This window comes from Chiroxiphia lanceolata, chromosome 6, assembly GCF_009829145.1.
Source record: "Chiroxiphia lanceolata isolate bChiLan1 chromosome 6, bChiLan1.pri, whole genome shotgun sequence".
NCBI lineage: Eukaryota > Metazoa > Chordata > Aves > Passeriformes > Pipridae > Chiroxiphia > Chiroxiphia lanceolata.
In genome coordinates, this window is record NC_045642.1 from 52,679,185 (window position 1) to 52,705,738 (window position 26,554).

The 26,554-nt window shown below is 42.4% G+C and overlaps 1 protein-coding gene across 1 annotated transcript in view; it reads left to right on the top strand.

Annotated features, from left to right (window-relative positions):
- HHIPL1 (HHIP like 1) overlaps nt 1-18,213 on the top strand; it is a 45,100-nt gene extending 26,887 nt beyond the window's left edge. The window contains exons 3-10 of the mRNA XM_032691289.1: nt 3,468-4,114; nt 6,396-6,539; nt 6,820-7,148; nt 8,971-9,097; nt 9,378-9,523; nt 12,557-12,638; nt 14,462-14,544; nt 17,222-18,213. Coding sequence (XP_032547180.1) covers nt 3,468-4,114; nt 6,396-6,539; nt 6,820-7,148; nt 8,971-9,097; nt 9,378-9,523; nt 12,557-12,638; nt 14,462-14,544; nt 17,222-17,739 — 2,076 coding nt within the window. The 3' untranslated portion in view covers nt 17,740-18,213. The remainder of the gene's footprint in view (nt 1-3,467; nt 4,115-6,395; nt 6,540-6,819; nt 7,149-8,970; nt 9,098-9,377; nt 9,524-12,556; nt 12,639-14,461; nt 14,545-17,221) is intronic.
- Nucleotides 18,214-26,554: the final 8,341 nt, after the last annotated feature.

The window sequence follows — 26,554 nt, forward strand, 5'->3', positions numbered from 1 at the left end:
AAGTCATTTGCAGATAGCAAATGTTAGTTAGCAGTTAGCAGTGCCTGATAAGCACTCCTGCCTCTGGAAGCAGTAACTAAATCTCCTGTTTTCATCAGAAAGCCAACTGAAACCGTGTTCAGAAATAGAGATATTTCAATGCGGGAGAAATGATTCACTAAAATGTTCAGATGAGCTCAGTGCATCACCAGCCCAGATGTGGCTACAAAATACCACCTCTGGCTGCACAAGCATGAAATGGAAGTTCAGATGTTGCAAACAATCTAGAACATTATGCTTCCATTCATCCATTGCATATACAATTGGTATCCTAGACCTGAATTAATAAGTGGGGTTCTGTGGCTTATTGAGCACACTTCTGCTCACAATTCATGATTTCTCTCAAATTATTTTGACAAGTGTCTCAGCTTACAGTTGTGGTGAGGATTCTTATCTTTTCTTAAATTTGTAGAATAATTGAATAGTTTGCGTTAAAGGGTATCTAGTCCAAGACCCCCTGCAATGAGCAGGGACAGCTTCAACTAGGGTTGCTCAGAACCCCATCCAACCTGTCCTTGAATATTTCCATGTATGGGGCACCTACCGTGTCTCTCAGCAACCTCCTCCAGTGTTTCACCACCTCCACTGTAAACAACTTCTTTCTTATATCTAATCTATATCAACCCTTCTTCAGTTTGTCTGGTTGTATCACTAAACACCCTTGTAAAAAGTCCCTCCCCAGCTCTCTTGTAGCCTCTTTAGATACTGGAAGGTGCTATAAGATTACCCTGGAGCCTTCTATTCTCTCTCGTACTATGGAAGAGAAGATGCCTCGTTCTGCTTCTCAAGGAAAATCTTGCTTGAAGGCTTGAGTTTCCAGATGGAGGTGGACAAGGAAGGTCAGGGAAAAGGTGAAAGTTAAATGCTTTTCTGAGGAGTTCTGTTGCTTCCTCTAGGCTGACAGCAACAGTAAATAAGCCATTGTTTGATGTGGGTGTTCCTTCAGACTCAGACTGTTGTAATTCCTCAGATAAGTAGCTGCCACTGAATTCCTGGAATAGATAGGATGGATTTGGCTGGCTTGTCTTAATGTGACTTATTTTGTTTTCTGATGAGTCATTTTCATAGTGCAAACCCTTTTCAGTGCTACTGAAGTTACTGATTGTTTGTCCATTGGTTTCCTTGGTCTTTGGACCACATCATAGTTTAAAATGAATGAACAGACCACGTAATTTGGAAATGAGAATTTAGAACTATTAGTGATGCTGGGCTGTGACTAAGGGTAGAGTTTCTTGGTATTTTGAGCTAAGTGAACATGACAGGATAATGTGAAGGGTGAAGGACCACAACATTTGCTTCAGAAGCAGAGAAACTCAGGATCAGGCATGAGGCTCCATCTCTCATGGAATAAAAGTTGGAAAATATTTCACATGTGTCTGGAAAATACCCTAGGCCCATGCTTGGGTACTGTCTGGCTAGTGATAGATCTCTGAATATCACTGTCGGTGTAATGCTGCTGTAATTAGCCATGTGCCACCAGAAATATGGTAAGGATGGAAGAAGTTGCCCACAATTGCTATTCAAACACACCTGAGGCTGGTGTGAACAGCCTGCAAGGCAAAGCAACAGGGAAGCCATACTTCTGGACTACTTTTAATTCTGAATCTAAAGCCAGGGCATTGCTTTATAATGCATAAGATCACTGCTTGCTGTGAAAGATGCATTCAGAGAACTGAGGTACACCAGGGTACTCAACGGAGGGACCTCCTTCCTCTGAATGAGAAACCTCCACAGGCAACAACATATTGAGCTCTCACCCAGCCCCCCCATCAAATTCCCTTTCTGTCTCATTTCAATTTGCTTTCTAAGGCCAAATTTTCAGTCATTACAACTGAATCGACTAACACTCCCTCTCTTTCTGTCCCTTTCCCTGGCACACCTCACGTAACTGAGCCGAGTGCATTACCCAGTCTGCCTGTGTAATTTCAATAATTTGTGTCACACGCAATCTTCTTTTTACCACATTCATTGCTGCTCATTTGAGGGCATAATAACCTTCATTTTGCAATGAATGGCTTGACATTCCAGGAGGAAAGCTTATTGTGCACTAATGATCTGTTATATGGCCCCTCAGTTTATTATGGTATGTAATGGAAAATAAAATAAAAATTAAATATTGTGTGTACTTATCAGCTAATTTAAACAGTTCAGTATCTCAAATGTTGTATCTTTTCAGCTACTGAGTAGTGCTGTAATCTGCATTAAGAGATAGCTCCCTATAGATTTAGAAACAGCTTCCTCTATTTTTTTCTTTTCACTAAGCTGGCTTTGCTTAGTCAAAAAAGAATTGCAAGCTAGGAACAAAGAATACAGAATTTATTCAAGTAGTATAGTTTCTCTTCTGGTCTTTCTTGCCTCAGTTGTTTATCTACCCTGTGAAAATAACTGAGCCTCCACAGAGTCATGTTGAAGAGCACTTTTGAGGTGCTTGTTGGGAAGATGCATTATAACTGGACAATATTGTGTGTTTGTTACAAGGAAAAGCCCTTCCAAAGCAGAACTGAGTCACTTTGGTCAGTTTGTAATTTACAGACAGTTTACTGGAATGCAGTTTTTCATAAGGAGAATGCACTGTAAGAGTTCTCATTGTGGAGAACACAATGAACTCTCTGAACTTGATCCAGTCCTCAGGTAGATTTCCAAGGCTGCACCTTCCATAAACAAAGGCTGAGCTGCAGGTGCGGCCAGTGGACATTGCCTGGATTGTGGCCTTTGGTGCTCACGGAAATCCCTTGCAGAACTTGGTGAGCCATGTCATGATTATGAGAAATCATGAGATTTCACCACTCCTGGCTGGGGATACAAACTGTCTATAGGCAAAGATCCACTAGCAAAGGTAGCTGAACCCAAGCAAGGATGGTGTATGTAGGGAGAGCATCCTTCTCCCCTCTTCTTCTACTTTCTCATTCCACTCCTTCCAAGCTGTAAATCCTATCCATGTCTGAGGTGCATGTCTGGATTATCAGATGATGAGGTATGAATGTTGCAGGCTTTGGCCCTGGTTGCCTTTCCCATTCTCTCATCATTCTGGAGATACAGGACCTGAATCTTCTCAACTAATTCTCTGGTTTCACTTCTGTGCTGTGATGAATCTTCTTGTTATTTCATAGATAAAGTCACAGCATCCAAGAAAGAAAAGTCTCTTTTTCTCCAGTACACCCCTAGGGTGATGTAGCAACATAGGCACCATTGCTGTGATTGGATAAAGAAGCATGAGGAAGCCAGCTTTCACCAGGAATATTGAAGATCATTTCCACAAATGCTGAGATAAACCCCCTTTTTAAGATCTTTTTCTCTGTCAACATATCTTCGGAAGAAACCACAATGTATCTTGTAATTAAGATGAAGTATCTTCACTTAGTATCACCGCTCAGCTGTTTCAAATCTGGTCCAAGAAATGACCTGAGGTTTTTTCTCTCTCCTTCTAGGAATGCTCTCCGTATGCAGCTCACTCATATGATGCCGAAGATCCCTCCACCCCCGTGCGGACGATACCAGGACTTTGCCAGGACTATTGCACGCAAGTGTGGCAGAACTGCCGCTCCATCTTTCGCCTCCTCTCTGCAGACCGAGAGTTAATTGCACTGGAAAACAACATGGCAAAACTCTGCCGTTATCTGACCTTGGAGGACACCGACTACTGCTTCCCACACCTGCTGGCTAACCAGAACCTTAACCAAAACCTGGGCTTAGTCACCGCCGACGCGGAGGGCTGTCTCCAGCTCTGCCTCGTGGAGGTCGCCAACGGGCTGCGCAATCCCGTTGCAATGGTGCACGCCAACGATGGCACCCACAGGTTCTTCATTGCAGAGCAGGTTGGCCTGGTGTGGACCTACCTCCCCGATGGATCCAGGCTCGAAAAGCCATTTCTGAACGTCAGCGAAGCCGTACTTACCTCCCCGTGGGAAGGAGATGAGAGAGGGTTTCTAGGTATTGTCTTCCACCCTAAATTCAAATTTAATGGTAAAGTTTATGTTTACTATTCAGTTGAAGTTGGTTACGAAGAGAGAATCCGGATCAGTGAGTTCAGAATTTCTCCTACTGACATGAATGCCTTGGACCATAATTCTGAAAGGTATTGTATACACATTTCTCTGCCAAATGTATTTAAGATTTCAGAGGGCAACTTGTGCATTTTTAAAGGCTATTAATGAATGGGACTTATTTAGCTTAATATTGTTCTTGCAATCCAGTGTGTTAGCACGTTAGTCCAAGTCCATGTCTAGCATGTTGAAGTACAGAATGTGTGTGTCCTCCATGGATGAACTGCAAATGTTCAGGGATAAAACATTTACAATTCTCAGTTCTAGTATGTCAGAGGATTTAACTGAACATGGATGAAACATTATTTTACAGTTAGTATTTTGGTTTTTTGGTTGGGTGTGGAGTTTTTTCTGGTTTGGTTTTTTTTTGTTGGTTGGTTTTCTTATTGTTATGATTACACTTTAAAATAGACATTGGCAAATTCATTCTGAAGCCAAAGGTTTCCAAAATCAGTATGAGCAAACTGAGTGATGCCAGACCAAAGATGGATTTGGTCCCATGTTTCTTTATCTGAACAACACCTCAACCCTGTGATATTAGAAATTTAACATCAAATTAAATAAAATGCAAGCCACTATGTTATTACGAAGTGCATTTTGATTGGAAATGTCATTTGTTTGAGTCTGGTCCTGCAGTTGATCCACATTAATATGCGTCTTGTTTGTGGAGTCAATCTATAGATTTAACCATGTCATAGATCCACTGTTTTAAGAGATCCTTGAAAGTTATGAATGCTAAGATAATTTCTTGATATGTGATTTGAATCAGGGGCTTTCCAAATACTCAGCTGTGGATGATGATTCTAGCTCAAAAATGCATGTAGCCTAATGATAGAAAGGGGATGCTGGTTTATAAAGCAATTAGAGCAATTCAGTGTAAGCAGCACTGTAGATGACAGGTGAGGGGAATTAAATGTGGTCCTCAGGAAAGCAAGTCAGGACCTTAAATGTGCAGATGTCAGGGCCTATGAGCTGTCTTGTTTAAAAATCCTCAGGGTCTATGTTTGTAACATTTTCTTTGCTTATTTAGCTTATGGTTAGTACAGCAAAAGCTTAAGGAAACAGAATTGTGGTCCTGTTGTGCTTGTGTAGGCACAGGTCCCACTGACTTCATCCTGTGATGCTGCCCAAGAGGGAGCTCAGGCTGACATGTGGTGTGCGTTGTCTCGGCACAAAGGCGTGTGTCTGTTTATCCTCAGATACTTGCTCAATGTATTTTGGGTTTTTTCCGTCTTCTTTGGGAGGCTGAGGAAGATTTACCTCTGTGTCTGCACGGGATCCTCCTTTGCTCCTTCTTCTAGTTGGAGTCTGTGCACTCTTGCACAATTACCTTATCACAGAGGTGGTGACATTTAAAAGGAGGTGACAATAACTCCGTAGTTGGGTTCCTTCCCACAACTCACAATAACTATCAGTATTTCAGATGGGAAAAAAAACTAGCTAAAAATGAAGCAGTATAAGTGAATATTATAATTTGCTTTTTTTCATGCACTGCGAGCATGAAATCTGGACTTTTTTTAAAAGCTGGAGTGAAATAAACTTCAGTTGTTACACCTGGAAACCTTCACTGCATAGATTTGTGGCTTTACCATTCTATAAGATCATACTTTAGATATTTTACCCTTTCCTTACTATGAAAGGTGCATAAAATAAACAAATAAAAGAGAGAGTTTGGGTTTAATATTAAGGTAAAGTTTGTTGGTACTCCTTTGAATAACCTTTGTCAAAATGTCAGTTTTTTGGTAGGGCTGCTTTTAACTGCTCTTTAAACTCATAAGGTCCTGAGTGTGTAATTCTCATTTAAGGATTCTTCTCTCTCTGAGAATTCAACTATTCCTTAATGTTTGAAAAGTTTTATGTTTGCCTTGAAAGAGCCTGTCAGGATTGTGCCAAATGCTGTACAGATGCACAGATGGACTAGAGTCCTTTCTCTTGCAGTTTACGACTGGATATAAACTCAGGTGCCTTTTCTTTGAGAAATATAAAGAAAAATAAAAAAGAACTTTAACAAGGAGGAAGAAAGAATCAGAGGAAAAGTATAAGTAATTAAAAATATATCTTGTCGTGTGATTTCACAGATTTTCCATATTGCACAATTTGGCATTTCTGTAATCTGGAAAATATGTTGGAACTATTTAAGGTTAGAAAATTAGTTATGGCCAAGCAAACTTCAGTAATGTGGATGTGGAGGAATTTGTATCAAAACTGACCTGTAACCTTGGCATCTGTCAAGGGCAGCATTGGCATGACATTGCTCTGCCCTTTGCTTAGGTAATTGGCGTAGATAATTACCTTCTCCCTGTTTTCATTTAGGATAATCCTGGAAATAGAAGAACCTGCTTCCAACCATAACGGAGGAGAGCTGCTCTTTGGAGATGATGAATATCTCTATATATTCACTGGAGATGGAGGCATGGCTGGGGATCCTTTTGGGACCTTTGGAAATGCCCAGAACAAGTAAGTGTGGATCCACCCCTGTCGCAGCTCCAGGCTACCAGCACTGCTCCACGGAGCAGTGGGGTGTGGGAAGTCAATGCCAGCCACCTGAAGGCTGTTTGGAGGCAAAAGAAATTATCTTGAAACGGTTGTTTTTTTCAGAGATATTCAGAGACTCGTCTTTTTCAAGACAGAAAGAATGAAACCCTACACCTTCCAAAACCCCCGTCTCTGATGTTTAAGCAAGGTCTAGTTTTATTTCTTTATCTTTTCCTCTTTCTCTTTTCTTCTCCCAATACAGATCAGCCCTACTGGGCAAAGTGCTGCGGATCGATGTGAACAACAACGACCGTGGGCCCCTGTACCGGATCCCTCCTGACAACCCTTTTGTCCACGACCCTACGGCTCGCCCTGAGGTCTATGCCTACGGAGTGAGGAATATGTGGCGCTGCTCTTTTGATCGGGGTGACCCTCACACCAAGGAGGGGAAAGGGCGGCTCTTCTGCGGAGATGTGGGGCAGAATAAATATGAAGAAATTGATATCGTCGAGAAAGGGAAAAATTACGGCTGGAGAGCGAGGGAAGGGTTCAGCTGTTATGACAAAAAACTTTGCGCCAACTCTTCAATGGGTAAATAGATGTGTTCTCTAAATTACCTGCATCTCCCACTGCACAGTTTTCTGTACCATCATTTTTAATTCCTGCCCTCAAAGCCTGGCTGCTTGGTTGGTAACATACCTCTTTGAGATGTAAATCTATATTGTCTCAGTCTAGAAGGGAACTGACTTGGACATAAATATTGAAAGTCCAAATGTTATTGTTTCTGAATTAGGAGGAAAGTGAAACAGGTTAGCTGTTGTTTTTCTAGGTGATCCGTGTTGTTAGTCAAATTACTTGGTAATTCTGTGACAAGGGGACAATTTCATCTTTGCCACATGAAATAAGCTTTCATGTAAGAGCAAGAAAAATTTGGAGCAATTGTATTTTTCTCCATAACTCACAAGTAGTTTCCTTATTTTTGAAAAAAAGAGCAAAAACATATTATGTAAGCTGATCAACCCTTATGCACACTGCCTGCTTTGCAGGTATCTGAATGTATGTTCTTTTAGCTATGTCAAAAAGGCAAAGCTTATTTTTTTTTCAATTTTTTAAACTGTTCAAAACTGGATTCAGGGTATTTGCTGGCTGGCTAAATTCCAGTGCACGTGTGAAGTCAGAGCATATTGTGTTGCAAGGTCTGATGTGGACCACATCTTATGCTGGAGCCTCTCCCCAGAGATCCAGGGGGGCAGTGGGCTGGAACTGATTTGCATCAGCTGAGATTCTGATTTTTTTCTCTTCTACACGCTATGTCCTATGTGCTGTTATTTAACATTCTCCCTTTTATTAACTTAGCTATAATTATGATGGTAGTGATGAAGTATTTTTCATAAAAATTTTGAGAACAGGGAGCAGATTTTTCACACTCCCTTTCTGAAGCAGTTGTCAAACAGCTCGTTTAGCACTCTCCTGTGTGACAGCATCACGTGAGCATTCGTGGCAGGCACTGTACTGAGGTCTCCAGGGATTCAGAACAATTTTTGATGCCTTTAGAGACCCTTTTGTTAGAACAGTGAAATGTCACAGCCCTTTTAGAATAAGTACAGCTGAAGTGTAGAAAACACCTGCTTTAGATGAAATGCCTCTGGTGCAAGTTCCTCACTGGTAGAGTGGCCAGGTTTGCTCCTTGAGGCATTTGCTACACAGTCAGGGAGAAAGGCTGTGAGGACAGGAAGGAGTGGGTACCATGAGGTAACTGTGACCCAGGAGTTTTCAAAGGAAAGGGAAGAAGGCACCAAATCAAGACCCTCAAACTCAGGACATCTCCCTCTGTTTTATGTCTGTCTTGTATTTTAACTTATATTTTAAATGAATATGCCAGTACTACATCAAGCCTCTGCCATACCATAAATATTTGATGGCCCTTTCAAGTCAGCTCCCCCATCTCAGAGGAAGAGAAGCTATTTGTGCTGACATCTGACATATCTTTTCATCAGTGCCTGCAGTCTGGAGTTACTCATCTCTTTTTTTCCTTTCACCACCTAAAAAAAGCTGCACTGAGCAAATATCTCCTGCATGGATGTGGTGACTCCAAGAGTAACCTGCGAATTCTTAGCGAAACCACCCAGGCTCTGTAGAAATGGGCCAGAAGTGGCACTAAAAGAGATGGGCTGTAGTGGGAGAAGGACTCAAGAGAGCAGTGAGGTCTCAGTGAGTCTTGGTGATGGGCAGGCCTATCAAATGTGATTCCAAAAAGGTGAATATCAAACTAAATACAACTCTGTCATCACTTCATTTAAATAGAAGGTGCTCCAGTGAACCTGACTGCACGCTGCTAGTCTCAGAATAACCTAGATAAACAGCTATTCTGCAGTGCATGTCAAACAAGTCACAGATCTTTTCTGCCCTGCAGATGATGTGCTCCCAATTTATGCATATCCACACAAAATGGGGAAATCTGTTACAGGAGGTTATGTCTATCGGGGCTGTGAGTCTCCAAACCTGAATGGCCTGTACATATTTGGCGATTTTATGAGTGGGTAAGTAAACACTTTGGACACTCATCAAGTTGTACCCCTAGCCAAAATGTCCCCAAATCTTATGGTACTTAAACCCTGCCCTCTTTTTTTTTTTAATGGGTTTGTGTTGCCACTGAAAGACAAGGGGTAGCATGCATTAACAGTTCTTCATTTTTCAGAGAAGCTGCAGTTCCTGTTGCAGCTACTGTGGGTAGGAAGCATTAAACATCCTTTCAGGTGTCCACGTTAGTGTTCATAAATCACCTTGGTTGGGCTGTGGAAGTGTTCTTTTGCCTTGCAGACGCCTGATGTCTTTGAAGGAGGATCATGCTACTGGAGAGTGGCAGTACAGTGAAATCTGCATGGGGACAGGACAAACGTGCATGTTCCCTGGGCTTATCAATAACTATTACCAATACATCATCTCTTTCGCTGAAGATGAAGCAGGTAATCTTTTAACTTTTTTGTCACACTGGATGACATGTTTGTGTTTCCTCTTCAGACTAAAACACCAGAGAAGGGATCAGAGAGGGCTCCTGGGAGCAGCGGATGGTGGGGAGGCAGAGCAGGAGTCTATCAGTCTTTAAAATGAGTGGGTGAGATTTCCAGCATCTCTCAAACACCAAACCAAAGTTACAATGCTAATTTTTGGGGTCTGTGTGCCATAGAGTGCCTGCAGGGAGAATTGGAGAGTCAGTTCCCTTGGGACTGATTCTGGGTGCACTGGACTGTGCTACTGCCTGCATATCTACCCTCTGGAAAGCAGGGAATAGTGGGGGCAAGTAGAATAAAACACAGCTTAGAAAAGAAACCTCATTCTTCACAGTACTGCGCTGTGGGGAATGGAGGCCCTGGCAGCCTGAGAAGCTGATACTCAAGTGTGAGCAAGTCTATGTTCTTGGCTAGTCAAGAAGGCTGTGGGCATTATTAATGGATACAGGGAAGCAGATGTCATGAACAGCAATTATGTACCTGCTCACCCTGGGCTGGGATATTTGTAACTCTCAAGGTGAAGCAGAATGAAAGCTCTGTGTTATGTCTTGAGTGAGGCATCAGCAAAAGACTGCTTAAGTCCATATTTTATTAGTGTCACCTGGGATTTTCCCTTGCACAGGACTGAAAGTCTCAGTGGAGCTTTGCATAGCTGTGTTTTCAAAACTGGAGAAATTTTGCTTTCTAGAAGGGAGATGCTGTGATTTGAAAAGGAGGAAATAAAGAATCCTGGGGTGAAAGTTGTTGGTTGCTCCCATTGTCTGTACAAGGCTATTCCAGAGCGTGCAGCCCCTGCAGCCTCTGGACATGAATGGGGGGAGCACGAGCCCCACAGTGTTCAACACCATTGCTGAGTGACACACCACATGTGTGACCCAGCAACGCAGGAGTTGTGTTCTGCTCTGTTTCAGGGTGGTCCTGGCTCACAGTCACAAGCACCTGCTTCCAGAATGCCCCAGCTTTTAAAAATCTGGTTTTGCTGCAGATTATGTCAAGTTTGGATGTTGCACAAATAATATGAATGCAAATTTTATTTTGTAAATATAAATCATCCAAATTAAGTTATTATACTGAAAGTTTGACTTCTTTTTTTTTCTTTTTTTTTTCTTTTTTGAGTTAAATTCCAATTTCTTTAATGGTTAATATTCATGGAAGTTAGAGATATTTCACAGTGCTGTGGTGAGAAGGATATCTTACTCTAAAATCAAGTAACTTAGTTCAAATCATCTTAATGTCAAGTGCAATATCAAGCTGTTAATGGTGGCCCTGGCTCATGCACGTGGGAATCATGTCCCTTGTCCTGCATCTGTCAACAGACTCTGGACAAAGTGGGGGTTAAACACTGTCACCCTTCTGCCCTGCACTTTTCATGTGTACCTTGATTAAGTACAACAGAGCTGAGTGGAGATTTGGGCTGGAGTATCTTTTCAGAGGTAGTTAGTTGCTTTGTGTTTGCTTTATAGTAATGGGAAAAAATTTGTTGATAACAGTGTAGTGAGGTTGCTTTATCTTCAGTGAACAGCTTTATCTTGAACGTTTTGTGTGCTGGGAATCTAATTTTTATTATTTTTTCAGTTTATTTTAACAAGGTTTTCTTCGCGGAAGTATTTGAGTTTTGGGGTTGTTGCTCTGATGAATGTTAATCTGACCGGTGTAGTCGATGTGTTTATTTGGTGGAGACATCTATATTTTTGGCTCGTTGCACGGCCATTATAAAGCCAAAAGCCCTGTGCCTGGGCAGTGGAATGTCCAGGACACCCCAGGCACTGTGCCATGTCTGTGGGGCACATGTGTGTAGCCTCTGTGCTTCATGGCCTTAGCATCCATACCTCTGCCTGATCATTTTCAGGAAAGAGGGGCAGGATGTAAAGCACACATCACTGCACTACAATATGCAGTGCTGGGTGTTTCCCATCTCTGTTTGGATCAAGGCTGCCTCTGGCCTGTCTTTAATGAAGCTCACCAGAAAAAGGAAGAAACCAGCCAGGGGTGGCCAGAGATGGCTGGTTTCTACCCTGGGAGCATCAAGAGGAGCTCAGCCCAGGGCAGCACAGGAGAACAGGTAGGAGGAGGGAGGCTTAGCACCAGCTGCCACCAATTCCCATACCTTTCTTTGCTCACTCTGACCCCTCTGCTCCTTCCCTTCTTCCCTGTAGGGTACCCATAGGGCATCCAAAGAAATCTGCCTTGCTCACTAAACAAGTCTCCATGTCTCCACTACCTCCTTTTCTTTTTTCTCTTCTTTTTTTTTTTTTTAAATATTGCTAATTTATTTTTTCTCTCTGATCCTTTTTGTTGCACCTCTCAAGCACTTCAGCTGGCAAAAGAGTGCCAAAGGGACTGCTTATCCCAGTCTCCCCTGCACAACAGGAGAAGGATAGAAATGCATTTAAGAGAAAATAAGTCAAATAAATGGTGATGGACATTGTTTGGCTGAAGGTCAAGCCCTATCCATGTGACCTGACAGAGGTGTGATGAACCAAATGCCTTTTGTGTGAGATACATCTCATTTTGTGAGTGTCCTAAAGAAAGGAAAAGCAAAATCTTAGTCTGCTGTCATTCACCCTAAGGAGTGCTTCATCCAAATGAGCAGAAGATGGTGAACTTTCCTAATTTCTTTTCATTTCGTTTCAGCAAAGGTAATTCAGGCTTTGACTGTTTTGCATTAGAGAAGTCAAAGGACACAGATCAGAATGAGATGACAAGTGAAGTCTGGGCAGGTGAACTTGCAGTGGAAATTTGTCCAAATAATATGATGCTATGTAAAAGGTCCCACTCACTAAGAGTATTTTATGCCAATGAACTGCAGATAAACTCTCACTACAACCCCAAATTTTAACCTGCCTTTTTTCCTCCTATATCCAGACCTCCATGCTGGTTTGCATTTCCCAATGCTCTCTGACCTGTGATACAGAGTTAATGTCTTTGTGCTGTACAGGACAGAAACTCCACAGAAAATTTTCATGGCTGTGCCTGTTTTCTTCCCAGGGGAATTATACTTCATGTCTACTGGTGTACCAAGTGCCACGGCTCCCAATGGAGTGGTGTACAAAGTGGTGGACACCTCCAGGTATGAGATGTTCTCATTGCAAAGCCTGGGTGTGGTGCAGTGAGTCCAGGTGTGGATGTGGTGAGTGATGTCTGACTCACTAACTCTTCTCCCATGATGGGCCCTTCTGTGAAGATTGTTCAAGGAACATCTGGAGCAACCCATTGTGGGTCTGCTTTGCTCTGGTAGTTGTGGGGCTCTGCACTGCCTGGTGCCAACTTGTTATGGGGCCTGTTGGTGTCCTGTGGGTTGGGAGATTTGTTCCTGAATGCTAAAGCTGTATTTTATAGGTAGCTTGTCTTTCTTGGGCAAAGTTGCTCTAGATTCCTGCCCAAAAGGAGGCAGTTTTTCTCCAGGTGTTTATTCTCAATTCCTCGCCATCCCTTGTATCCAGCTGCATCTCCCACAAGAGCCCTGTGGCCAGGCAGCTGCAGCTGAAGCTGGACCAGCGTGACCTGCAGTGCTTTCTTGGGCAAATCAGAAATGAATGTCAAAAAGTACATTTTTTTTTAATATTTCAAAGAGAAAAATGGATTGGTCAAGAAAACAGAACCATTGTTACACCTTCTGGATTCCACGTGTGTGTATCTGAGACTGGGCAAGGCAGGGAATAGCTGTGTTTTATGGGAAGACTTACAGATGTTTTTTCCATCTTCCTGTTTTTTAAGCATTACTATTATTGGCTAAACACCAAGCTGCTTTCAGCCAGAAATGGAGAGTGAGATTTTTGTAGCTTTTATTGTTTTATATGGATTAAATTTACAGCTTTAGCTATCTGAGCATTTTGAACAAAACCACTTGTCTAGTTTTATGTTGAAACCAGTCCCCAAAGTTAAATAACCCCAGAGCTGTCTTGTGTTCTCCTCCAACTCTCCTCTGTCAGGAGCATTTTCCATTATCTAACACAGCAGAAGAGTTCCTGTAAACTATGTATTAAGAGTCTGGTATTATGCAACCTTTGCAAAAATAAGGAAAGCAGAAGTCAAAAGCAAGTCATAAGTTTAAGTTTAAAAAGAAGGTTTGTTCATGTGCAGAGTACAGAAAAAACTCACAGGAAAATTCATAAAAGTAGGAAACATCCTTGTGTAGCTGAGAGAAAAGCTCTCTGCCTTCCACACAAATGCAGATGCAAACGATCCTAATAACAAAGGAGTTATACTCTCCTAATGCACACACCATGCATTTTTGAGCCAATTTGAAAACCTCTGAAGAAGTCTGAGGATTAACTAGACAACTGTTATAGGAAAAAGTGGTGAGGAACTGCATGTAGCTTCTCAGAGGTGAGATATACCTCTATGGCAAACAAATTTGTGTCAAAATAATGCACTATATATAGTAAGAGAGAGCCCCTGTAGGAGACACTTAGACCTCATTTCTGAAACTAATACATTTTTGGCACTACCTTTGTTTGGGCTTTCTGAATGAATAATAGTGTGTTATTTTCCTTCTGTGAAGACAGTCTGAAAAGTTGTGCACACATGACCTTTATGTCAGATGTTCAATACACACTATCTACTTTTGTATTTTTTATTTTCAGTTTGACTACTCTCTTTCTGTAGTGCTTGAACTTGCCAATGCTTTATTTCCTTAATGGATTCAATAGTGGCAAGTGAAAACACAGCCAGAGGACTCCACTGCCTTGTGAATATTTGGACTTTGATCAGTGGAGATCTGTGATTGCTTAGTTATGCTTTCTACTGTAAGAGATTACTTGCATCATTTAAACAGACATTTATTTTTTTCCAATGAGCATTACATTCATAGAAAAACAATGGGAAGCAACATCTTGTGATGCCAGAGGAAAGGAATTAATTGTGCACTGTACGTGTCCCTTTTTTTTACAGGAGAGCACCACCAGGAAAATGCCGAGTTGAGCCATCGCCAGTGAAAGTAAAAAGCAAGCGCATCCCGTTTGTGCCAAAGGAGAGTGAGTGTCACTGTTGCTGCTTATTATTGGTGCATCTTAGCTGGCAGCAGATACAAACTCCACACTTGCACTATCTCCACATGTATGGAGACCACCCAGAACTTCACTCTTCAGAGTATCCTCAAAATTAATTCTTACCAGCTGTTTTGGATCTGAAGAGTTGGTTCAAATAAGGCATAAAGTATTTCCCCTGTCCTGGCCATGTGAAATTTGCTTTGTAGTTTCTGGCCCTGTACAATCTCCCTTTTCCATGCTACATTGTACTTGTTTCATTACCACCAACTGGGTTTCCCTGTAACTGTATGGAGACCCTGTGCTCAATGCTTTTCAGTGACATGTGATTTTTTGCAGAGCTTCGGGTTGTGAGGAGTATTTCAAGAGATGAAAGATCTGATTACTGAAGGGTTGGGAAGTAGCTCATTGAGCAAGATGAAGGCTGAGTCATTGTTAGTTGAAAGTGAGAGAATATGGGATGATAAAATGCTCCCAGAAGAATAAGTTATCAGCCATTTAGGTGAACTTTTGGCTTACCCAAACCCTCCAGGGCTTCTTGATTGCTTCATACTGCATGAAGTATTGAAAGTAAAGAGCAGTCAGTGATGTAGCTGAAGTTGCAGCAAGCCAAGTACTATTTATGTTAGACACAACAACCTAAATACAACATTAGAATCTCAGGATTAGATTAGGCAGTATAACTGCTCTTTTCCCCTGTGCATTTAATTTACACACTTAAGTACCTAGGCTGTACTTTGACAACTTCCCTTCAAAGTCAGCATATTCTATGGACTTTGTCACAAAGTTAATATTACTGTAGGGACTATAAAGTCAGGATACTCTAAAGTCAGGATACTTTTATTTAATTTTTAATGACATTAATCATATTACGCTGCATTTTTTGAGTCACTGACAGTTCCTGCAGCTCTGGCTTCAGGGAAAAATGAGGGCACTCAGCACCTTGCAAGATTGAATCTTTAAGGTGAAACAAGATCTAAGGCTAATTATTGACTATTGACATGCCTGAGCATTCAGCACATCTTCATATATATTCCCGTTTGCAAGCTGGGCAGCAGTTTCCAAACATTAGTAACTTGTTTCATGTTCAACCAGTTCTATCTCTGTTTCTGCTTACACATTATTCTCTATGCAAGTCCAAAGTTCAGATTTTTAAACTATACATATAAGTAGATATTTTGGGTTTGTTTACAAGTTAGTTTTCATCATAAATTAAAAGACAGAAGTGGTGGGAGAGATTCTACGAAGTGTCTCATGAACTAAATTCACTTTTTTGGCGAAAACCAAATACGAACATTTTGATTCTGAAGCATGCAAACAAGGATGTGTAGGTGTAAATATTTACTGTTTTGGTTAGTATTTAGTGTAAATGTAACAGAATCACTAAGGCATGTGGCTTGCATTAGCTGGATGAGTGCATTTGTTGGAAGTGTATTTTATAAATAGCTTAACAGAGAGTAATATATAATAACAACTTGATTCAGTGAGGTGAAAAGCAGTCCCAGGTGACCACTAGCTTCCATACAGCCCTACAGATCATTATATGAGTTCCAGGATTTTTAAGTGCCTTGCTAGATCAGGCTCCAGCAACTGAGCTGTGCACAGGTAAGCCTTTCAAATCCATTCCTTGCCTTCAGAATCTCAGCTACCAAAGAAGGGAAATATTTTCATGTCACAAACACAATTCCTCTTCAAAGAGCAGTAACTGGAAAAAAAATGGACCACTGCAAGGGTTTGTCTTCTGGGGACAATAGATATTAAGTACAAATAAGACAGTCATATTTTTCCTCCTCTTTGTACTACAAAGCAAATGATGAATGAGAGTGGATAAATCTGGGATATAATTCAAATAGTCATGATGTCTTTGCAAATGTCTGTGACACTGTCCCAGCTCAGTTGATTGTTATTCTGAGAAATTCTGAATTGATTCCTTCTGGCAAACTAAAACTTATTTTTAAGCTAAAAATAAAGCACATGTGAATAAGCAAGTCCAGTAATGCCTGGAAACTGTGACAGCAAAGAATTTTCAGCTCTTCAGAGTTCAAGGCTCTTTTTTTTTTTTTTTCATAAGGAAGAACAAACCCAACCTCAAATCCTGTTTTATGTGTTGTCCTGGCAACTCTGTTCCTCTTGCACATTCCAGTTGCCAGAGAGAATTGATTTTGAATGTTCCTGATTTCAGCTCCTCTGAATAAAGCATCTGACCCAGTGGGGAGGCCACGCTCTCCTCTGGTAATGATCCAATCCTTAGAAATGAAGAGAAGAGCAGAAATAGTGCCTGTCTTTAGAATGCTTTCTGCAGGAGAGAAGGCTATGGTGGGGAAGTCCTCTGCTGACTATGAAACTCCAGCGCCCACCCTTTAAGGGCCAGGCTGAGATTTTGCTTATTTGCCAATAAACTGCTTAGAGTTTCCTTTTTGGGAGAGGGCTCACGTGTTGGCATTCTGCCCTGAAGTCCTCTCTGCTAACTGAAAGCAGCCGACATTCTTTTGCTGAGGAAATACTGGCTCACTGAGAGCATTGTCACTTCTCAACGGGATCAAGTAGGCAAATTGCAAGAAATTAGTTGAAAAAGTAACAAATCAGCACTGGTTTCATATAGTTGTCTTCAAGTATTGTCCACAGAGTGACAGACTCATGGTTTCCCGGATTTTTTCCCCAACAGAGTTTATTATGCAAGCACCGATACCCCAACCCCGGCTGGAGACCACGACCGAGGCCCCATGGGGAGGTAGGCCAGACCTCAGAACCCCCACCACAGCAGCGCCCAGTGGCAGGACCGCCAAGCCCAGGAAGGGAGCAGAGAAGAGGGGGCAGCGCAAGAAGAAGAAGCCACGGAACGGCGCCGTGCGGTTGATGGAGCGGGGGCGCCGCGGCCGCGGCCGGGGCCGGGTGGAGATTTACATCGACGGCGAGTGGGGCACCGTGTGCGACGACGGCTGGAGCTCGGCCGCCGCCGCCGTGGTGTGCCGCCAGCTGGGCTTTCCCTACGTGGAGCGGGCCACCAAGAAGGCAGAATTCGGGGAAGGGACCTCCCTCCGCATTCTTCTGGATGATGTCCAGTGCTCCGGGCAGGAGAGGACGCTGCTGGAGTGCTCCCACGCCGACGTCGGCAAGCACAACTGCTCGCACGAGGAGGATGCTGGCGTGGTGTGCAGCCGGGAGGAGGTGGCAGACTGGTGACAGGGGAATTGGGGAAGGCAGCAGAGGGACTTGGAGCACATCCCTTTCTTGCCCAACCCTCTAAACCAGCTGCAGTTTTGCGGAGGGTGTGCCCTGTCTTGAGGGTGTTGTGTCTGTTCAAAGTAACCTCGTGGTTTTCTTCATGTTTGTCCCCATGCATGTGCCTTGGAGGGAAAGAAAAAGTAAAACGAAGCAGTGGCTTGAGTACGTTGTGGGCAGGGACTACGTTTCTATGGGTTTTTTAATAAGAAAACCTCAAACATCAGCCTTTATAGATTAGAAAAGAGATGCATCCTGTTGCCCTTTCCCTTTCAAAATACAGCATTCCTCAGCTGTGCTTCACGGTGTTTTGCCAAAAAATAAATTCCCAAATGACCGTGTTTTGCTCTAATGGAATCGTTTGTGTTGTTTGCCTTGCTTTGCCACCTGCAGCTCTGAGCAGCAGTTTTTAACATGTAAATCTGTGCCTTTTCTTTGCAAAATACAGAAGTATATATTTTTTTAACTTTCCACTCACTAGTTTAAAGAAAAATTATTTTTCTCTAATCCTTTTTATTGGTATAAACCTAGTGGTCATCAAGGATAACTGTATCTAAGCAAAATCAGATAATTTAGAAAAAACCCATTACATACTGCCTGGAAAAATATTTATGCAGTTTACACTAGTCCCAGTGGAAAGGAAATCTGACCCTTTTTACACGGACAGGATTGAAAATCTGTCCCTTTTTACATTAACAGGATCATTATCCTGTTTAACCCTGAAGATACTTCGTATGTGTTTCTCCACTCTCCCAAATTATATGAAGCCACATGTTTTTGCATTCAGATTTCATGGGTGTGAGTTAATACAGGTAACTGTGAGTTTCTACAGAGGTAATATACTGAAGTAATAATCCTGTAATATTTAATTCTTTTTAGGGGATATTGAAAAAAAAACACACACAAAAAACCTTATTTTGTCTAAAATATGTTTTTTCACCTGAGTAGTGATTGGAGACACATGTTCTCCTCTTGTGGTCTCCCTGCATATGAAAGTATTTTGCCTGGTTATTTTTTCCCCATCTTTTGATAACTACTTACTGCATTCCAAATTTAAGCTTTAAGAAATCATAGCTTTTTGCTTTGTAAACAAACAAGACCTCAAACCCATGTGATGTGTGCCCATACCTTGTTGTCTCATACACGACTTTCCCAAGGTTTCCATGTCTGGGCCACAGGTGCAGCTATAGACCTGCCTTAAGCAGTGTTTCAGTGTTGTCAGAAAAGCAGCTGTGATGGAAACAGCAAGCATTCCTTAACAATAATGTGGTAAATAGGGATGCTATTTTTAAGGATAAAAGAAAAAGCCTGCAGTGTTCAGCCAGTTGTAAGCACTGACATCAAGTAGTTTGTTCCCTGGGGGCATTAGCTGTTGGCAACGACTAAACCCTTGGACTGTTTTTGTTATTATTAATGTCTTGACAATTACTTGTCCACTCCATGCTTGAAAATTTTATTGAATGAGAATGATCAAAACATCAGTATGGATAAGCAGGGCGACAACCAACTCAGTGTGAAAATCACTGCAAAGGTCTATAGTTGGCAGTGTTGGGTAAGTAAGATATAATCCCACTGAGGATTTTGTTTTGCAAGGATATGGTTGATTCCTGCATCCAGCATAATCCTTGGCAAAAGATCCGGCTCTAGGTCAGCTCATTTATTATTATTAACTTTTTATGAGAGTTTTCCTGTCCACATCTGCCAGGCATGGAGAGGAGACAACAGTACAGCACTGCATGTCAGGCTTGAGCAAGGTGGCTCTGATGGTTTTGTAAGGTGCCAAGGTCCAGTGCTGCCCATGAGGGATGTTATTTCCACCCCCATCCTCCCCCTCGCAGAATGAAACAGCAAAAACCTTTATCTTAAGCCTGATTAAGTCAGGATGTCATGCCCTTAAGCCAGAGAAGATTGAGCACATTTGTTTGTCAGTACCTTCAAAACAAAGATTTATTTTTTTGCCTGGTAAATGAAGGGGCACCAGGAAACGTTTCCTGTCACCAGAAGGGAATGAGCTGTGCTGTTAAATCTTCAGAGCAGTTCCCAGCAGGCCTGTGTCCCTTGCTAACCTGCACCCTCCCAGATCACCCTGGGCTAGGTCAGGAGTTACTGTCAGTTGACCTGATAACCAAAGAATGACTGCTGAATTTGTTAGTGTAGATGAAGCCTTTGTGAAATCCAAACCCAAGGTGGCTATTTCTATTAAAGGATGGAAATTCCCATTGAAAGACCCATTGTAGGCCTCTTGGTAATTTGTTTTCTGGATGATACAGAAACAAAACTGTCTTTGGAGCAGATCATATGTATAGGGAGACAGCTTTATTTTAATTTTTTGCCTCTGCTGTTCAACAGTGAGTATAACATTAGTATTTGGATTGCTCACTTTTCCCCCCCCTTTACTTTTACTGTGTATGCTATATCCTGGTTTTAGGGAGATACCAGATGAGTTGAGGACCACAAGGTATTTCATTTCTATGCATGCAGCAATTCTCAAAATCAAGATTTTACACCATCTGTGCTCTGCTCACCTTTCCTGTATAACACTTAAAGACACCTTAGAGAGAAAAAGGGCTTCTGGAGGAAGCAGCAGTGACTGTTTTGAGAACCATGGTCCCAGAGGCTCATGCCATGCACAGGGCAATGGGGAAAGTCCTGAACTGCAAAGGTCTTTCAGAGCATCTGCAGTTCTGCATAGGCATGTTCAGATGATCTTGTACCACCTGAGGTTTTTATTTTGGAAGAGCAGTAGGAAAGGAAATTATCCTTCAAACTTTATCACAGAAGAAAGATCTCACTTCAGATATTCAACTGCCTCTTCCTGCATGTCACAGCTTGTGGCATGAACACAGCACGTTGTCATGCAGTCACACAGCCCTGTTGGCTGATGACATCCTCCCACCTCAGCCCAGCCCCAGCCCTCACAGCGCAGCAGCTGCTTCTGGGTCAGAGATAAAGATGCTCTGGTCTTCCACAGCACTTTTTGTGACTTATGACTCTGCTCAGGTGATTTTCCCAGCATCAAACAGAAGGGCAAGTTTTTGCTATTAACTTGATGTGCCTTCTCAATCTCCTGTTCCTTGGTAATTAGATTAAAATAATGGGTCATTTTCTGTTTCTAAAAACATTGTAACTGCCCTCACTAGCTTTGGCCTGGCTGGATTTATTATTTACCCAGATAGAAGTAACAGTAGAAGTCACCTACTGCTTTACACTTTATATCCATACATATATTTGGATACACATGCTGAGGAAAATTATGTGCTTGCTTTCGAACAGAAGTAACATTTTAATAAATAGTTGGATTTAAAATAGGGTCATGTATTGAATTGTGCCAGTAACACAATTTAAGTCCATATTCTTTAGCATTAGTCATAATATTGTAGTTTATTTTATAAAAGAAAAATAGCCACATATTTACATTAAAGTATGGGGGTTTTCCCCCTTTGAGCTGGTGTATGAATGAATGTAAGTGTAAGCACACAGCGTTAACTATCTCCCCACACCTTGCAAAGGACTAGCAGCAGAGGAGCAATCACTGAATGTTTAAGTGCAGGAAGATTAAGATAAATGTCTCTCCTATATTTGATTAAAAATTCTGTATGGTCTTACTTTAAATAAGCCTCACTACTTTTCATATTGTCTGTCATAACAATAATAAAAAACCAGAGAGATCAGATATTATTACCTTGCTGTCAGAAGAACTAGGTGGGTTTTGAAGGTGTACTTCAATGAATATTTTGAAATCTGCATCTGTGGTAGAGCTGCTAGGGCTGAGCAGAAGCACTGAAATCCCTGAACAGTAGTCCGTCCCTGTATTCCACCTGGACAGTGTTTCTGCCTAGAAAAGGAGGAGATGCCTAGTGAAAACAGTCCTGAAGTTTGTGTTTCTGCTGGAGATGGCTGAAACACAGTATTCATGCTAGTCCCAGACCCCCACTAGTTTCATATGGATCTTTAGGCAGGGGTGAGCTCTTAGACTGTAAATTCACCAGGAGAGGTAATAATTTAATCACCATCTGCACTCAATCAGTAGCACACAACAGATGGAGACACTTAACAGTAAAATTAAAAGCTCTTTATTTAGAAACGTATCATATTGGTAAATTCAGACTGACCAGGATGCCTGATCCTCTGGTGAGTTGTGTGCTGCTGGAGGCATTTCCCAGCACAAGAGCTGCCTATGCTGTGCCTTCTCTTTGCTGTCCTCATTTACAGCCTAAATGATGCTGGACCTTGAGAGAGAGAACAGAAAATGCTCTTAAACTTAAATAGCCCTGGAAAGCCAAGCAAAAGAGAGCAGGAGTTTGGACTAACCCTATATCCCATCAATTTTTCAAATTCACCTTGGAACTTCACACCAGTTCACCGTTTCCAGTTCTCTGCCCTTCTGTTCAGCTTCCAAATCTCTCTTGCTTCTCGTGTTTATGGGAATGTGCAGGTTGGCAAGGTGTCCACGCGATGGCAGTTCTGTCCCCAGCAGCAAGGTGACAGACAGGGAAGCACAGCGTGCCGCAGCCTCGCTCCTTCATCTCCGTGCAGTGTGTGGCTTCCAGGCAGATCATAAACACGACAGTTCCTTGGGATCATGTCCTTCACTCAAGGGTATAGAAACACGTTAGAATACAAACAAAAGGTTGTATTAAAGCTCGTTGGAACAGAAACAAAAGTTTTTATTAAAGTTCATCTTTGAAGCATGGAAAGTAAGATAAGTTCAGCAGTGTACACAGGCTAAATACTTAGGGGAGTTATCAGCTGATAATTATATTTGCCTGAGAAGCTTAATTCTGAGAGCTTACCTGATCTGCTCAGAGATCAGAACTGTATCACATGGCCTCTCTATCCCATCAAAATGTATAAAATACCAAATATTTTATCACCTCCCTGTGAGCTGCTCACAAACAAGATACAAGCAGGAATTTTTCACAGGAATTATTCCGAGACTGATCCCAAATGAAAGAACCCCTTAAAGATAGTTACAATCTATTCTTGAAGTATGCTGAAAAAAACATTGATGAAACTCAGAAAATCAATGTTTCATCAGGAGGTTCACTGAGTGTCTTTAAAGACATGGTTTCATTAGCTAGTTTTAGTTTTTAAGCACTTTCTCTAGCTAATGCTATTCTTGTGATCAGATATATCTTTCCTAGTGATGCAGGATATTCGTGCCATGACATCATAATATATAGTGATTGGCCAGTGGGGAGGAATAGTAGCTTTTTTCTGAAAACAAGCAGCTTTAAAACCCCAGCCTTAATAAGAAAAAAAAAAAAAGGTAGTTTTGATTAAGATAAACAGAAACAATATTTAGATAATAATGATGCTCCTTGAGAATATATACTCAAAAGAGAGGGGAAAATAAGTCAGGGTTGTTGCAATTATTTTGAGCCAAAGAAGGAACCACCAGTTCAATAAAAATCAATGTTAACATTGAATGTAACAGAAAGCCAAAAAATATTTTAAAAAATAAAACCAGGTTTTGCTCCATTGTGTGCTGACAGCTGGAGACTCTGGTTTCTGGTGTTTTGTACCATTTGACTGTTATTAAGAACCACTGTCTCTCTGAGATCATTGTGTGGCATTACTACCAAACTCTTCTGCTATGTGATGTGAAGCCAGAAGAGCAATGCTGGCCCCCAAGTGTACTCCCCAGGGCAGCCCTGCCCATCCCCAGGCTGGAGCTCTGAAGATGAAGTGATCAGGTGCATTTGTTTCCATAGGCCACCTCAAGTGTTTTTCCTCCCCTCTGCTGAGCACGGTGACCAGCCAAAAGAAAAATCCCAGGAGCTCCTGACAGGCTTTCACGGCTTTCACAGTTTTCTGATGAGTTTCTGGTCCTTCTGCCTCCCCAGGGGCCTCCTGGGCTGTTGTGACCCAAACATGGGCAGGCTTCAGCCACACCTGCTTGGAGAGGTGCTGCTTCCTGGGGACTTCAAAAGAAAATCCCTGTCATCCTCTAAGATCCGTGATACCAAACCTTTCTTTAGCCTAGCTCACACTACAAAGCCAGCACGATTCCTTTAATCTGCTCTGGTTTTCAAGCATTTTGTGATCTGTGTTTCCATGGTAGGTTTAGCTGAAGTTGGCCAGTAGGTGTTAGCCACTAAGTGAGGGATACATGGACACGCATCCACACAGCATAAATAACACACACAGTCACAGCTGCTACAGGTGCTCCTTAAATTCCTCTTCACCACTGACTCCCTGCTTCCTCTGTCACTAACAGCCCATTTGAAATTATTTATGGTTTGGAACAAAAATGAAATCCCTCACCTTAAGTTGGCATGTGTTGTGCTTGCTGTGATAGTCCTCTGCTCATTCTGATTTGCTAGTCTCAAACACAGGCAGAAATGATGTAAGAAGGAAAACGGGCAGATTGTGGCCTTTTAGCACAGTCATTGCTTCCACCTAGAAACTGAAGCAAGCTGACTCGTGGAGGTGCTTGGCAGACGATTGCTGCATCACATGGACAAAAACAGGGGGTGCCATGTGTTACATCCTCTCCCTCCTTCTGCAGAGAGGCATGGGTATATGGGAGCTGCTGGGGAAGTGGTACAGGGAAAAGGTACTCTATTGGAAATGGTGGGGATGAAAACTCCTGCAGCAGTCTCATATGGTGCTGCCAAACAAGGGAGAGACCCACAGGTGGAAAATAGGCATGATAACATTCCAGGTATCTTCTTATCTGGTCTCCAGAAGGTTGAGCAAAGCTTGTGCAGGGAAGGAGTGTGTCATGGGGTTGTCCTGTGAAAATCTGATATGCAGGGCCTGTGCCTGTTTTTCCTTGGGCATAGCTGGGCAGGAGGGATCCTGCTTTGCTTCCTCTGGTGCACTCGGAGCCATGGGAATGGTGGAAAGGAGCGTTTGCCACCTTGCATGTAAGATGAGCAACCTTCAAAGGGATGGAGTGGACACAACATGCAGCAGCATTGGGGGAGAGACCTGGCAGGTCTTTCAGGAGGAAGGAAGAAAGAAGTGGAAGGTTTATAGGATACTGTGGAGATTGTTGTAGTGATTGAAAGGCTGCTGGACTGAGGGCAGGATGGGAAGACAGCAGGATGCAGTGGGTGGTTTCTGTACCTTCTTGGTTTTTATGAACTATTTGGGGTCTTGCTGTTCCTTCCAGAAATCTCCAGAGGGCAGAGGTCCTGCTGGGGTCAGTGATGGTTCCTGTATCCATCTCTCATCACTTTCCCTGCCTCCCTGTGAGCCAACTTATTCACTTAGCCCCCACAACAGCTTGTTGCCATGAGTTCCTTCATTTAACAATTTGTTGTGAAAAATGTTTTTCTCTTTTACACCTGCTGCTGGATCATTTCAGTGGGTGCCTCTGTGTTCTTGAATTATGCAAAGTAATGACTCAGTTTGTCCTTATTTATCTCTAAACCACTGATGGTTTTCCTGACCCCTGTCATAACCTCCCTCACTCATACTTTTTCCAGTTTGGAGGCCTAACCTGTTCTGTCTCTACAGCTCTGCTGAGCTGGTAGGGGAGTTCATGGGATATTCACACACAGGGGGTGTGCTCCAGATTTATCGAGCCCTTTATATATCAATACATTCGAGCATCTTGTTTTGCTCACTCACCCATTTCTAATCACTGTCAATACCCCACTTGATTCTTTGGTCTGTACTGAGCATTAAGTTGAAATTCCTAAGTTCCTGCACTAAATATATATAATTTGCTTGGAGGTATATAAATATGCATAGTTTATCTTTCCCCATGCATTACTTTTATTTTTACCAGAAATTAATTTCCACCATTTTATGGCTTAGTCCTCTGTGTCCTGAAATCCTTATGTAATTTGTGTCAGTCAGCTTTAGATTACCTGTTTTGAATAAAACAGTATCATCTCTCGTTCCTGTGTCTGGGTGATGAATGAGCACATTGTATAACATGGTGACCAAAGCAGACTGCTCTGAAAACCTTCATCTATTGATTCCAACAGGCATCAACAGTATATTCCCTTTGCATCTTCTAATTTAAAGAGCTGAAAGTCAACAAAGAGCCTCTGCCTTCCTTGTCCTGTGGCACTTAGTTTGTCTAGGAGCCTTCAGAGAGGAGCCTTATTTAAAACATTTTTATAAACAAGCAGAGGAAGGTGTAGGTTCTTTCCTGATCTCCTCACTCACTTGTTCAAAGCACCATCTCCAATCAGGAAAGCATGCATCCATACATATGCATACACAGACACATGCATATATATATCATAGAATCATAGAATAGTTTGGGTTGGAAGGGACTTTAAAGATCATATAGTTCCACTCCCCATCATGGGCAGGGACAACATCCTCTAGACCAGCGTGCTCCAAATGTCAAACAACACTTCCAGGGATGGGGCATCCACAGCTTCTCTGAGCAACCTATTCCAGTGCCTCACCACCCCCACAGTAAAGAATTTCTTCCTAATATCTAATCTAGATCTACGCTCTTTAAATTCAAAGCCACTCCCACTTGTCGTATCACTACGTGTCTTGGTAAAAAGTCCCTCTCCAGCCTTCCTATAGCCCTTGCTATAAGGTCTTCCCGGAACCTTCTCTTCTCCGGGATGAACAGCCAAGGCTCTCTCAGCCTGTCTTCACAGGAGAGCTGCTCCAGCCCTCTGATCATCTTCGTGGTCTCCTCTGGACCGTATACATCCACGTATACACATCCACAGGCACACGCTGTGGGTGTATCTGAACCCTCCCCGGGGCTCTCAGCTCACACCGCCTCCGCCGGGCTCTTTAAGCAGCGCCGTCCCCGCCCGCAGCCGGGAACTCTCCCGGCCCGCCCCGGCCG